The following is an 11486-nucleotide window of genomic DNA, read 5'->3' on the forward strand; positions in this document are numbered from 1 at the left end:
CTAGGAGCCTCCCCTGTGAGGACCAGGGGAGCAGCCAGCAAGAGGAGACGGGGCTGAGACAGGGAAGGGCGGTGTGGTGCTCCCCACCTGTCAGGGCCTGAGGGAGGCCCCGGCCAGGCAGAGGCCCGGGCAGGCGAGTGGGAGGCTCCTGGGAGGCCTGTGCCTGCAGTTCTGAAGCTCTTGTCCCTGGCTACACCGAACTGTTGTTTTTCCAGGAGTCATCCCCCAAGTACTCATGACAATTGAATTTAATCAAAGCATCACAGTTCAACAAAGACAAATTAGAAACCTCCGTACATCTTAGAAATTAATCTGTGAGTGAATTTAACAGGAGATGAATTGCCCTGGGTGGTCGGGTCCCTCCTCACCCACTCTGAGCCCGCTGTTGTCATTATTGCTGGAAATATGATTATTACTCTGCTATCGCTTGACATTTATTAAGAATCCAGAGGCTCTGTCTCTGCAGCAGAGAAAGGTGCCATTATCTTGGTCCTGGGAGAAAAAATCACTTCCTGGCCCGGGTCATAGAATAGATGCCCTCGGAGGCCCTGGACCGTGCCCGCGGCCGGGAGCGAGAGGCACCACATGGAGCTGGGGAGGTAACTGCCTGTTGACTGTTTTGCAATGAGGAAAATCCTGAATTGCAGGTGGCTTTCACTGTGGCAGTGGTTGTGAGAGCCAGGCCTGCCCAGCTCCTGCCCTCGCACCCTTCTCAGACCTGGAGGTGTTGTTAACGGACCCTACTGGGCCTTGTTCATCCTGACCGCCAGGAATGTTTTACTCTGGGCAGAGAAAGGCCAGCTGCAGAGAACTTGGCTCAGAGGAGGGAGGAGGCTCTGTGAGCTTCATTTCAGTATCTCAGACTCTATTGCTGCCTCCATTTGCCAGGCCCTGGACGACAGAGGTGGGCAGTGTCCTCCGGGAGCTCATTCCAGGGGCAGGCAGTGGGGGGCCCAGCCGCTGTGGTGCAGCCGCTGCCCCTGCTGGGTTAGGCTGTGCAGCGGTAGCTGGGAGGGTGCTGGAGGGAGCAGACAGCAATGCAGTTACAAAGCGCTCACAGATATGAGTCCCTCTGCTGCTCTCTGCCCCTGGCAACATGGCACGCTTACTCAACCCCCCCTCCCAGACCCACCAGTGGAGGAGAGGTGACCGACGTGTGACGGGGTGACCAGTGAGAGTGATCAGTGGGAACATGTGACACACGGGGGGCCCGTCTCTGCATCTGAGTTTACTTCACCCGCGATGAATGAGAGATCACCCGGGTTCAACTTGAACAAGTCACTTGTTTCTTTGGCCAAAGAAAGTTCGATGTTAAAGGAACTAGACTTGTCACTAAAGTCAGACAGACAGCATGGCTGTTGCCTTTCCTTTGTGGAATTATTAGTGAATATAGGAACTTTAAAAATTGTGAAGAAGACTGCCGATACTGAGGTCATGTAATATGAGGTTACCTTTTAAAATATATTCATAAAATGGAAATCAAGTTGTCAATAATGTTCTTAAAATTCCCTTAACTATTCATCAAAAATGATGCCTTTCGTGGTTTCATGAATTCTGCGCCAGCCTCTGCACATTCCTCAGGCAGCGTGCCCACCTGGGGTCAATTACTATTTCTTTAAGTGTCTGATGACATGGTTGGCTTGTGCAATTTGGGGAAACAAGATTTACTAAAAATTATTTGTCTTTGAACATGAGAATTACACTCTGTACAATGAGTTGACTGCACCCAAAAGAAACATAGGACTGTGTCCAACCGAGAGAGTGGGGACTCCCATCCCCCTTGGGGTTCATGATGGGGCTTCGGTGAAAAGGTTGTGAGAAACCCATTGTATTTTTCAACGTGCTTTTTATTTCCAAATACCTTTTAAATACTTTTCACATTTTATTCACTATGCCATATACTCCTCATTCAATTTCCCCCTGTTAACATCTTATGTTAGGTAACATGGTGCATTTGTCAAAGCTAAGAAGTGATATTACTAGTATCTAAACTCCAGACTTTATTTTGTTCAGTTTTCCTACTAACCCAGTCAAGACACCATCCATATGGCATTTAGTTATCACATCCCCTTACTTAGTTTCTTCACTCGTGACAATTGCACACTTTCCTTGTTTTTTCGTGGCCTTGACGGTTTTGAGAGATGCTGGTCTCTGAGGTGTGTTTCATATAATACGCCTCAACTTGGGTTTGTTTAATATTTTCCCTCATCATCAGCCTGGGGTTAGGGGTTTTCCGGAAGACATTCCACAGAGAAGTGCCCTTCTCATCACATATCAGCTAAGGGCTGTAGAGCACCATGTGATGTTGCCCTATGATGCCAGCCTTCAGCGCATGGTCATGTGGCGCCTGCAGGTCTCCCCACTGGGAAGCTACTGTTTTTCCCTCTCCACACTTGATCCTTCGGAAGCCAGGCTTTAAGTCCACCCACCCTTAGTGGGGTAAGCAATTGAGTTCTGCCTCCTGGGGGGTAGGTATGTACCTCCACTCTTTGAAGTTCTCTGTGAGGAAGGTTGTCTCTTCCCCCCCTAAATTTATTTGTTCAATGTTATTTATATCAGTAGGGACTCGTCTATAGGTATACATTGGGCTATAATTCATTAAGCCTATAATTTGTCTTGTTGTTCAAATTGTTCCAGCACTTTTCTCATGGTTCATTCATCTCATTCTTGCTTTCACTTTAGTGCTCTTGATCTTTTTTTACTGATCACACATATAATTCTATTTCCACTACAACCCTTTCTAACATATTTTATGTGTGTATTATTCAGGAGAAGTTAGGTTATGCTGCAGTAACAGATACCCCCAAATCTCATTGGCCTAAAATGGCGAAGATTTGTCTCTCCCTTGTGCTAGCGGTGCAGCGTGGGCTGCAGGGAGCCTGCTGGAGTCTGAGCCTCACTCAGCAGCACTGGCTCACGGAGCAGCCATCGCCTGGACACCGAACACTGCCATCACAGTCAGAAAGGACCGCAGCCGGCTGCTCAGGAGCCCTGCAGCGCCCGCACACGGATCCGGGCCTCGCCTCGCTCCAAGGCAGCAGGATGGGTGACCTCGGGAGGAGAGAGCTAGAAACACTTGTCAGGCAGCACTCAGGACCAGCGCATTGCATCTTCTTTGCTGTTTTTCTATGCAAATGCATACAGACTGAACTGTTGTTGCCACCATACTGTTTTCTAACCTCCTTCAAAAAATGTTGGTCCGTCTTAAACTTGGTCTCATATCTGAATAGTTTTGACACCGAGGCTTCAGTGATGGCTGTGTGGGTTATGAGCAGTGACATCCGGCCAGAGTGGCAGAAGGAAGCTAAAATGCAGCCTTTGTTCCACGATTCAAGCCCTCCGGTCAGGTCCAGGACAGGTACAAAGGTGCTGTGTGGGCAAGTGGTGGCCCTTGCAACGGCCTTGGTGACCACATGTGCTTTATAAGGCTGAAGCAGCCCTCCTGTGTTGAATTTGAACCATTTCATCTTGAGCTGCTATAAATAGGATGGTGGGAAATGATGCCCAGGGAATCCCTGGGCTTATATATTAGGTGCCCTTGGAATAAATTACTAGCAGTGAAATGGAGAGTCGGAGGGTTAAAATGAGGTTGGGAAGGTGTCAGCACACGGCAGGTCAGTGCATGCGAAGCCATGACATTTCTCACTGCTGAGCTCTCTCCAGGCCTGGCGCGTGCAGAGCGTGGCTGGGCAAGGCCTGCGACTGTCATCTTGGCTCCAAGTTTCTGAGCAGGGTCTGAGGGGCTGCCTTCAGATGCTGGCTTTTCTCGTTGTGAGGCCACACAACTGTGGACACAAGGCTAATGAGGCTTTAAACAAACAAGTGTAATGACTGTCATCAGTAGCCAGCAGGCGCTTCCTGTGGGACAGCTTGGACAGGAGGGTCATGGCAGCTGGCCAACCCAGGGTGTCTCTAGCACGGTGGGCACCACCAACTTGAGGTCAGCTCACTTAAAAGTGACCCTCCAGATGGGATGTGCCCATTCCCATTCCAAAGTCTGATCTGTGCCCTCTAGCCAAGCCCTTCCTAGGAGGCGCTGGGAGAGCCGAGCACAGCTCTTTAATCTAGCTCTGCGTGCCCTCAAGTCTCCAGATGGCCTTCGTGGGCCCTTTGTTCTACTTCACAGGCTCTAAACTCTTTCATGCACAGGCAGTTGCTAAGCAAAGGCTATTTAGCTCCAATAAGCCACACGGAGCTCTGTTCTGAACATGTCCCTGATCAACAAGCCACATTCCCTGCCGCCCAGGCAGAGCCTCTGCCCTTGAACAGACCCAAATTGCCCTCCTCCTATCTCCACACCCTGAGAGGGACCAGTTTCTGGGGCACAAAAGGCCTCAAAGGCCAATGGGAAAGTAGCAAAGGCCAATGGCTCCATATTATATATGTACCACCGAGATGTTCAGGGTGGAAACGCAAGTAGGGGAGACGAACCTGGGAACAGCGTCCAAGAGCTCATTTCCTGTATTGTTGGAGTCATTTCTCTTTGGCCAGTTCCTCCTTCCATCCTCCTAATCCACTGTCCCAAACCTTCAGCATTCTGCTCCAGGCCCCTGCTCAGCTCTCCGGGGAGGCAGACCCTTACCCGCCCTCCACCCGGAGCTAGGAGCCACCAGGTGTGACCCACTTCGCTTCCCAGTGTCCTGCTTTCACACGCGTCCGCAGCTGCACATCCTCAGGTCTTTCCCTCGAGCCTAGAGTATGCGGGGCCTCCCCTTCCCCAGCTCAGGTCAACCCCTGCGTGGGCTGCTGACCCCATCCTTTCCTCTCCTCCCAGAAAACCTGCACCATCACGACACTTCTCTTTCCTTCGCTTTCAACCTGCTGCCACCTCCCCGGGCCTCACCGTCCACTTGAGTCGTAGCCTCCCTCTCACCTGTCAGCTCTGCCCCCAGAGCTGTCTTCCTTCTTCAGAGTTAAGTTTCTTGAACACATTGTCAATACTCACTTTCTTCTTTGTTTATTATAAACCTCACTTAAAGATTTGTTCTTATTGATTTTAGAGAGTGGAAGGGAGAGAGAAACATCAACATGAGGGAAACATTGATTGGTTGCCTCCCCTACACACCTGACTTGGGGGTCAAATCCACAACCGAGGTATGTGCCCTGACCAGAAGTCAACCCTGCGTCTTGTTGGTGTACGGGACGATGCTCCAACCACTGAGCCATCCGGCCAGGGCTGGCCTCTACCATTCTTACTGTTCTATTTTGAAAGACAATATGAATTTTCCCTGTGTGTTTTTGAATATTTTTCTTCATCTTCTGTTTTTGCAGTTTTACTATGATGGGATTATGTGTGGTTGTAAAAATATTTTTCTTGTTTTATTTAGGTTTGTAGAATTTGTCAAATCTATGGCTGATGGCTTTCATTTATTTCAGAAAATTCTCATTAAGTTTTCATATTGCTCTACTCCCCTTTTGAGGCTCATGTTATATGCTTCTCCATATTATATATGTACCTAACTATCTCTATCTTTTTAATATTTTCCATATTTTTATCTCATCATATTTTAGCAAGGGTATTTTTGCAACCTCATTTATCCTCTGTCCTGTTAAACTCACCCATAAAATTTCTTATTTTATTTAATTCATATGACAGGTTTATAATTTTCATTTGGTTATTTTTCAGAGATTCCATGTCTCTTGCAAAATTCTCCATATTTCACTTTGGATAATATTGCTTGCATTATGTTAAGGTCCATGTCTGACAAGTCTAATGTCTGGATACATGTTTATTTTTCTATTGATCATTTTGTGGGCACATCCAGTAATTCCTGAGCCTTTTGACTGCTGGGCCTTTTGCATGAAGGTCTCTATTAGAAGCTCAGGTGGTGCACCGCATCCAAAAAGAACTTTCTCTGCCTTCTGGGATGCGCTTGCAGTAGGGCGATCGCTGGAAGCTGGGTTTCTGCTTTGGGAGCCTGGTCTGTTTCCGGTCTTCCTGGGTCCCGATGGTGCAGCCTTCTGAGATCCCACCTAAAGCCCGAGTCCTGCTGGTTTCTACAGGCTCAGGCTTCGGAAGCGTTACTTGTTTCTCAGCCTCAGCCCCACGCTGCTTAAGCATGGGCAACTGCTTAAAGGGGAACACCAATGCAGAAAGCGGGGCTCCTTTTCCTTTACTGTGCTATTTTTGGGCTCTTGGCTCCTTATGTTCTGGGAGGTGTGGTGAGCCTGAGCTCCAGTTTTCTCTCCTTAGGCCCCTGAGACTCCCAAAGGCGCTATCAAGTTTCCTGCTTCTCAGCCACCAATTTCTGTTTAGCTCCTCAGCCTCTTATGCATTTGTAAACTTGGAATATCTCGAGGGGAAATAAAAAAGCACAGGTATTAGGCACTGAGACTATGTCAGTGAGGGTTCCCCTCCGATACCTTGCCCCCGAAGTCTTGGCGCTCTTGGGAGCTCTCTGCTGTCTTAAAGCAGAGCATTCAGACCCAGCTTTTCTGTGATTCTTGGGACGAGGATTTGTCGGCTACAAGCTGGGAGTGGAAGTAACTCACAAACGTGTGTGTGTGCATGTGTGTGTGTGTGTGTGTGTGTGTGAGCTTAAGTGAAGTCTTTACTCATGAGGTTATGATGGACGTGACCACAGATCCCGGTCACCTCCTTTGGTGTTTGTCTGAGCAGAGAAGTTCTTATCTAACATCTGCTGTCACTAAGCTGTGGCTCGCTGTCTCTCTTCTCTAGGATTTTGTGTCGTGTATCGAAAACTACAGAAGAAAAGCACAAGAGCTCTATGCATCTTTATACAAAGATCACGTGCAGGTAAAACCAAAACAGTTCCTGCCTCTACACAGAGCCCGGAGCCCGCCTCGAACCCCTGTAACAATCAGAGGGCCTTTGGTTTAGGTGCTAGACCAGCCGTGGGCAAACTATGGCTCCATCATGGTTTTGTTTCCGCCCTCGGTCCAGTTTAAGAACCCATTGTGGCCCTCGAGTCAAAAAGTTTGCCCACCCCTGTGCTAGACTGTCTGCCTCAGTGCTTGGTCAGGGTCGGGTCAGCCTGGCTAATGGTGGGCTAAGGGTGCTGGGGATTTGCAGCCACAGTCTGATCAGAGGAGGAGCTGGGAATGTGTCTGCACGGGTCCCCTCAGGGCCCTCAGGCCCCTCTGCCGGAGCGAGGGCACACTGCAAGCACGGCAGGCCCCGCTCACTCTCAGAGCGCTTCCCTCTAAAGGAGAGAGAGGCATCCGGTAACTGCAGAAATAAAGAGATCATTATAACACGATGAACAATAGACTTGGAAAACACAGGTACAAGGAGAGCTTATAACAGGAAAAAGGGTTTAATTTGGGCAGATCTGAAGGGAACTGCCTTTTAGATGGAGATCTGAAGGAGGACTATGGACTAAAGCAGTTTGGGAAGTGTTTTTGATGAAGGGAGGGCCTGGGCGAAGTCGCGAGGCAGGAAAAAGCTGGAGTCATCAGTGACCTGGAAGGAAAAGAAGTGACAGAGACCTGAGCTGGGATGGGACAGGGTGGGGAACGGCAGGGGGCTGGAGCAGCAGTGCTTGCCCCACAGGAGGGCGTTGCCTTCTCTCGGGCAGCAGTGCCAGTGCCGAGGGCAGGCTGAGTGCTGCCAGCACCTCTGAGGCCCATGCCTGACTCTAAGGTCTGCCTCCCCCTCGGCTGCCGTCTGAGCCTCAGGGCCCCCATCTTTAAGGTGGGCAGCCCTTCCTTCCTGGGAGGCGAGGGCCCAAGGGGCACAGAGGCAGAAGTCCCTTGTGCAGATTTGCATGGCTAAGAAGCTATGGTCAGTGGGTTTTGTTAACAAAATTAACAAGAAAATAATTGCTAATAATAGAACATAATGTATAGTGTTAGAACCTTACTAATTCCAGTCCTTACTTCGTACTTGCTCTGTCCCAAAGCCCGTGCCAGGCATAGAAAGGCCGAGCTTAAATGGCACTGCTCCAGCCAGAGGGTATTTACAAGTGAAGAGAGGGGCAAGGAGTCAAAGAGTGACTGCAAACAGGCAGTGAGGCCAGCACTGCCACGAGGGAGGAACAGTGGTGTAGGTCATTAGGCGTATTGGGGTGGGTGAGGGGTTAAGGAATGGTGCAACAGTGGTGCCCAAGGGCTGGTGAAATAGGCTCTGAGCAACGTAAGCCACGCTAGCTGGTCTACGTTCCTCAGTATAAGCTCGCCTGGGAGTCCACAGCGCGCCTGGGAGCCTCCAGGGGGTCAGGAGACCTGCAGCCTACAGCCGCCAGGCTCGCTCACGAGTAACTTTGTTAGATGCAGCAGGGTTGGGAGACGTCAAGGTCAGGTGGAAGGACAAGCTCAGCAGAGCCTCCAAGCCCAGAAAGAAAGGATCCAGCCTCTTAGAAGGCAGCCTGGCTGGTTCTTAGGGGCAGGCCCAACTGGGGCTCGGAGCTGAGAAGGTGGTACGGAGCTTTACTGCTGATTGACTTAGATCTGAGAAAATGCGCATTCTGAGGCCATTCACGAGGGGCTTTCCATGTGTTTGCAACAGACCGTGTCCATGTTCAGGGGAGTGCTCTCATCCATTGCTCTGTTTTGCAGAGGCAGAGGTGCGACGACATCAAGGCCGCCAGAGCCTGGGCCCGGATCCAGGAGCAGCTTTTCGGGGAACTGGGCTTGTGGGGCTCGGCAGCAGAAGCCACACCCTGTTCCCGGTGGGAGCTGGACTGGAGAGAAGGGCCTGCGCGCATGAGGAAGCGCCTCCGACGCTCGTCCCCCAGCGAGGCCCAGCGTGGAGAAGGGCCCCAGGTAGGTCCCAGGCAGCAGGGCGCGGAGGCAGGCCGTGAGGGCGGTCTCCATAGCTTCTCTGTCTGTCCGGTGTTGTTTTCATCGGGACTTCTGGGTTGCTTCTGAGAGCTCTGATGTGGGCAGTAACCCTCTGTGGGGAAAGGCAGGATGGCTCTGTGTCATTCTTGATGCAGTTTAACAGAAAAAAAGAATCGCTGCCCCTCGCAAGTAGCGGAGGAGGGAAGCTGTGAGTGGGTGGATGCGTGGAGGAGTGGGTGAGTGGTGTAGATCGGCACCACCGACCCAGGCCACACTGACGTCCACAGAGTCTAGAGTTTGGAAAGAGCCGGCGGTGGTCACTGTCAGCTCGCACAGGCGTTTGTTCCGGAGCAGGCGTGGCCAGCGCTGCGCTAGACATGGTTGTGCAAGCGCATCGCACAGCACGTTTACAGTGAGAATCCCTTGAACTCGGCCACTTCTGCAAGCTCCAGCCGGTGACCCATTTAGTCCAGATGCATGGAAGCTCACTGAGCCCTAAGCAGTGGAGTCCAGCAGACCGCAGTGTGCTGTACGAAAGCTTGAACTCATGTCCTTGAACTTACATTTTTGCCTTTTAAAGGCTGGGGAGCCAGTTGAATTGGTAGTGGAGTAGAAACATCTGTTACTAGATTTGTATTTCTTCACAGAACAATCCTGATTGGGATATTCTAAAAGCCAGCCTTCCAGACACTGGAACACAAGTCAAGTGTTGAGTTTGTTTTCTAGTCTGTGACATAGAACCTCTTATCCACATTACATCCTTATAAAACTCAATGAAAAAATTATAATTCTTTTATTCAGTAGACACTGAATTTCTAATGGATTGCCAATAAACATCGGTGGCTTACAGTACTCTCCCTCAGTGCATTTCTGAGGAAATGGAGGCAGGAGAAATAGGTGGCCCAGCCCGGCCCGGCCGGCGTGGCCCAGTGGTTGAGTGCCCTCCTATGAACCAGGAAGTCATGGTTAAATACCAGTCAGGGCACATGCACGGGTTGCGGGCTTGATCCCCAGTGTGGGGTGTGCAGGAGGCGGTCAATCAATGATTCTCTGTCATCACTGATGTTTCTGTCTCCCTCTCCCCTTCTCCCTGAAATCAATAAAAATACATTTTTAAAAAATCAGTAGCCCGCACAGCGTGCCGGTGACCAGTGAGGGCTGCCTGTGAAAGCAGGCCCTGGCCTGAGCCTCTCCGTGCATCCTGCTCCCCAGGCTGCTATGTAATCCCACTCTGGCATCATTTGGGTAATTACTGTAATTCTACTTAGTGGAAGATTGTGGGTTTTCTCCCCTTTGACTCGGGAACATTAATACTTGCTTTTTACTGTGGTCCTTTAGGATTCAGCGTTTTCTCTTGCGTCTGAGTCTTGAGTATGTGATTTATTTGAAGGGGTCACGTGCATGTCTATGTGTTTGTGAATATGTGGAATGGGGGGTGCATATAGGTAGTACCCAGGATTTAATTTCTTTTTCTCTGATTTTATTTCAGGAAAGCCAGGACAGAAATGGTGGTATTTCTCAAACAAATGCTGAAAACGGAGGTATTCAGTTTATCAACTATTTTTTATTTTAAAATTAAACCAGACATTGGTTTTATTTAGGGTCTTATTAGTGACATGGAATTGATGTCTTGGGAAGAGATGCTGCAGTTCCGGAGCGGGCAGGCCGACGGCGCGTTCTGTGCTCCCGGAACCGAGCAAGACCTGTCCCAGGCCCAGAGCGCCCGAGGACAGTCTTTATAGTAACGTGGCCACAGTAAACACTTCTTCAGGGAATCTATCTTGTCAACTTGCTGAATCAGGGAAACCTTAAAAGTGTCCCAGACAGTACAAATACATGTTCAGTGTGTGACCCGAAACACACGGGGGGGAAACAACAGGACGTCTTAGTGTAAAAATGGTGAAATAGCAATCTTCTTACCTTGACCTCTCTGATTGTAAACATGACAGATAGAGTAGTCAGTGTTGCAGCCCCTGACCACAGGGCAGTTGCAGGACAGTGTACTGTGGTGTTCCTACCCACACACACCCTCCTGCTTAAAGGAGGCACTGTGGCTTCTCTGGCGTATCCCAGTTGCCAGCGTCGCTGCCCTGGCGCTTTGAGGCCGTTGTTGAGTAAAATGGGCTGATTGAGCACAAGCACTGTGACTCGGCGGCAGTTGCTCTGGTAACTGAGACGGCTACTGAGGGACTGACAGACGGGAGCGGACAGCGGAGAGGCGCTGGACAAAGGGCAGACTCACTTCCTGGATGGGAGGGGCGAGATTGTAGAGTTTTCATCACGCGGCTCAAAACAGCGCACAATGTGAAATGTATGAACTGCTTATTTCTGGAATTTTTTTATTTAATGTTTTTGGACCACATTTGACTATAGATAACTGACACTGCAGCAAGTGAGACCAAAGCTAAGTGTAGTATTTCCCAAACAAAAAACATACTTTGAATATTTTAAGTTTATGCTTACTCTTTATTTGTATAATTTTCAGGGAGGAAATTGAATGAGTCAACTTGCTAAAAATACAGGTTTGCTTCTCAGAGGTCATTTTGGCAAGAACACATTCACACACACACACACACACACACACACACACACACACACTGTCTGGTTTGTGGTTGCTCTCAGGCTCCCTTGGCTCAGACACTCCCTGGCTGTGAGTGCACTGTGCCCCAGGCTGCAGCTAGTGTCACACTGTAACCAAATGACAGCTTCTTAGTGTTGATCATCTTGTCTCTGGGACCGTAGCG

General features: G+C 49.8%; 1 protein-coding gene across 1 annotated transcript in view; it reads left to right on the top strand.

The window, feature by feature from the left end:
* The window catches only part of WDFY4 (WDFY family member 4), a 258657-nt gene that overhangs the window by 168205 nt on the left and 78966 nt on the right, over nucleotides 1-11486 (top strand). The window contains exons 40-42 of the mRNA XM_006757129.2: nucleotides 6680-6757; nucleotides 8518-8724; nucleotides 10232-10283. Coding sequence (XP_006757192.1) covers nucleotides 6680-6757; nucleotides 8518-8724; nucleotides 10232-10283 — 337 coding nt within the window. The remainder of the gene's footprint in view (nucleotides 1-6679; nucleotides 6758-8517; nucleotides 8725-10231; nucleotides 10284-11486) is intronic.

The sequence above is a fragment of the Myotis davidii genome, unplaced genomic scaffold (genome assembly GCF_000327345.1).
Source record: "Myotis davidii unplaced genomic scaffold, ASM32734v1 scaffold854, whole genome shotgun sequence".
NCBI lineage: Eukaryota > Metazoa > Chordata > Mammalia > Chiroptera > Vespertilionidae > Myotis > Myotis davidii.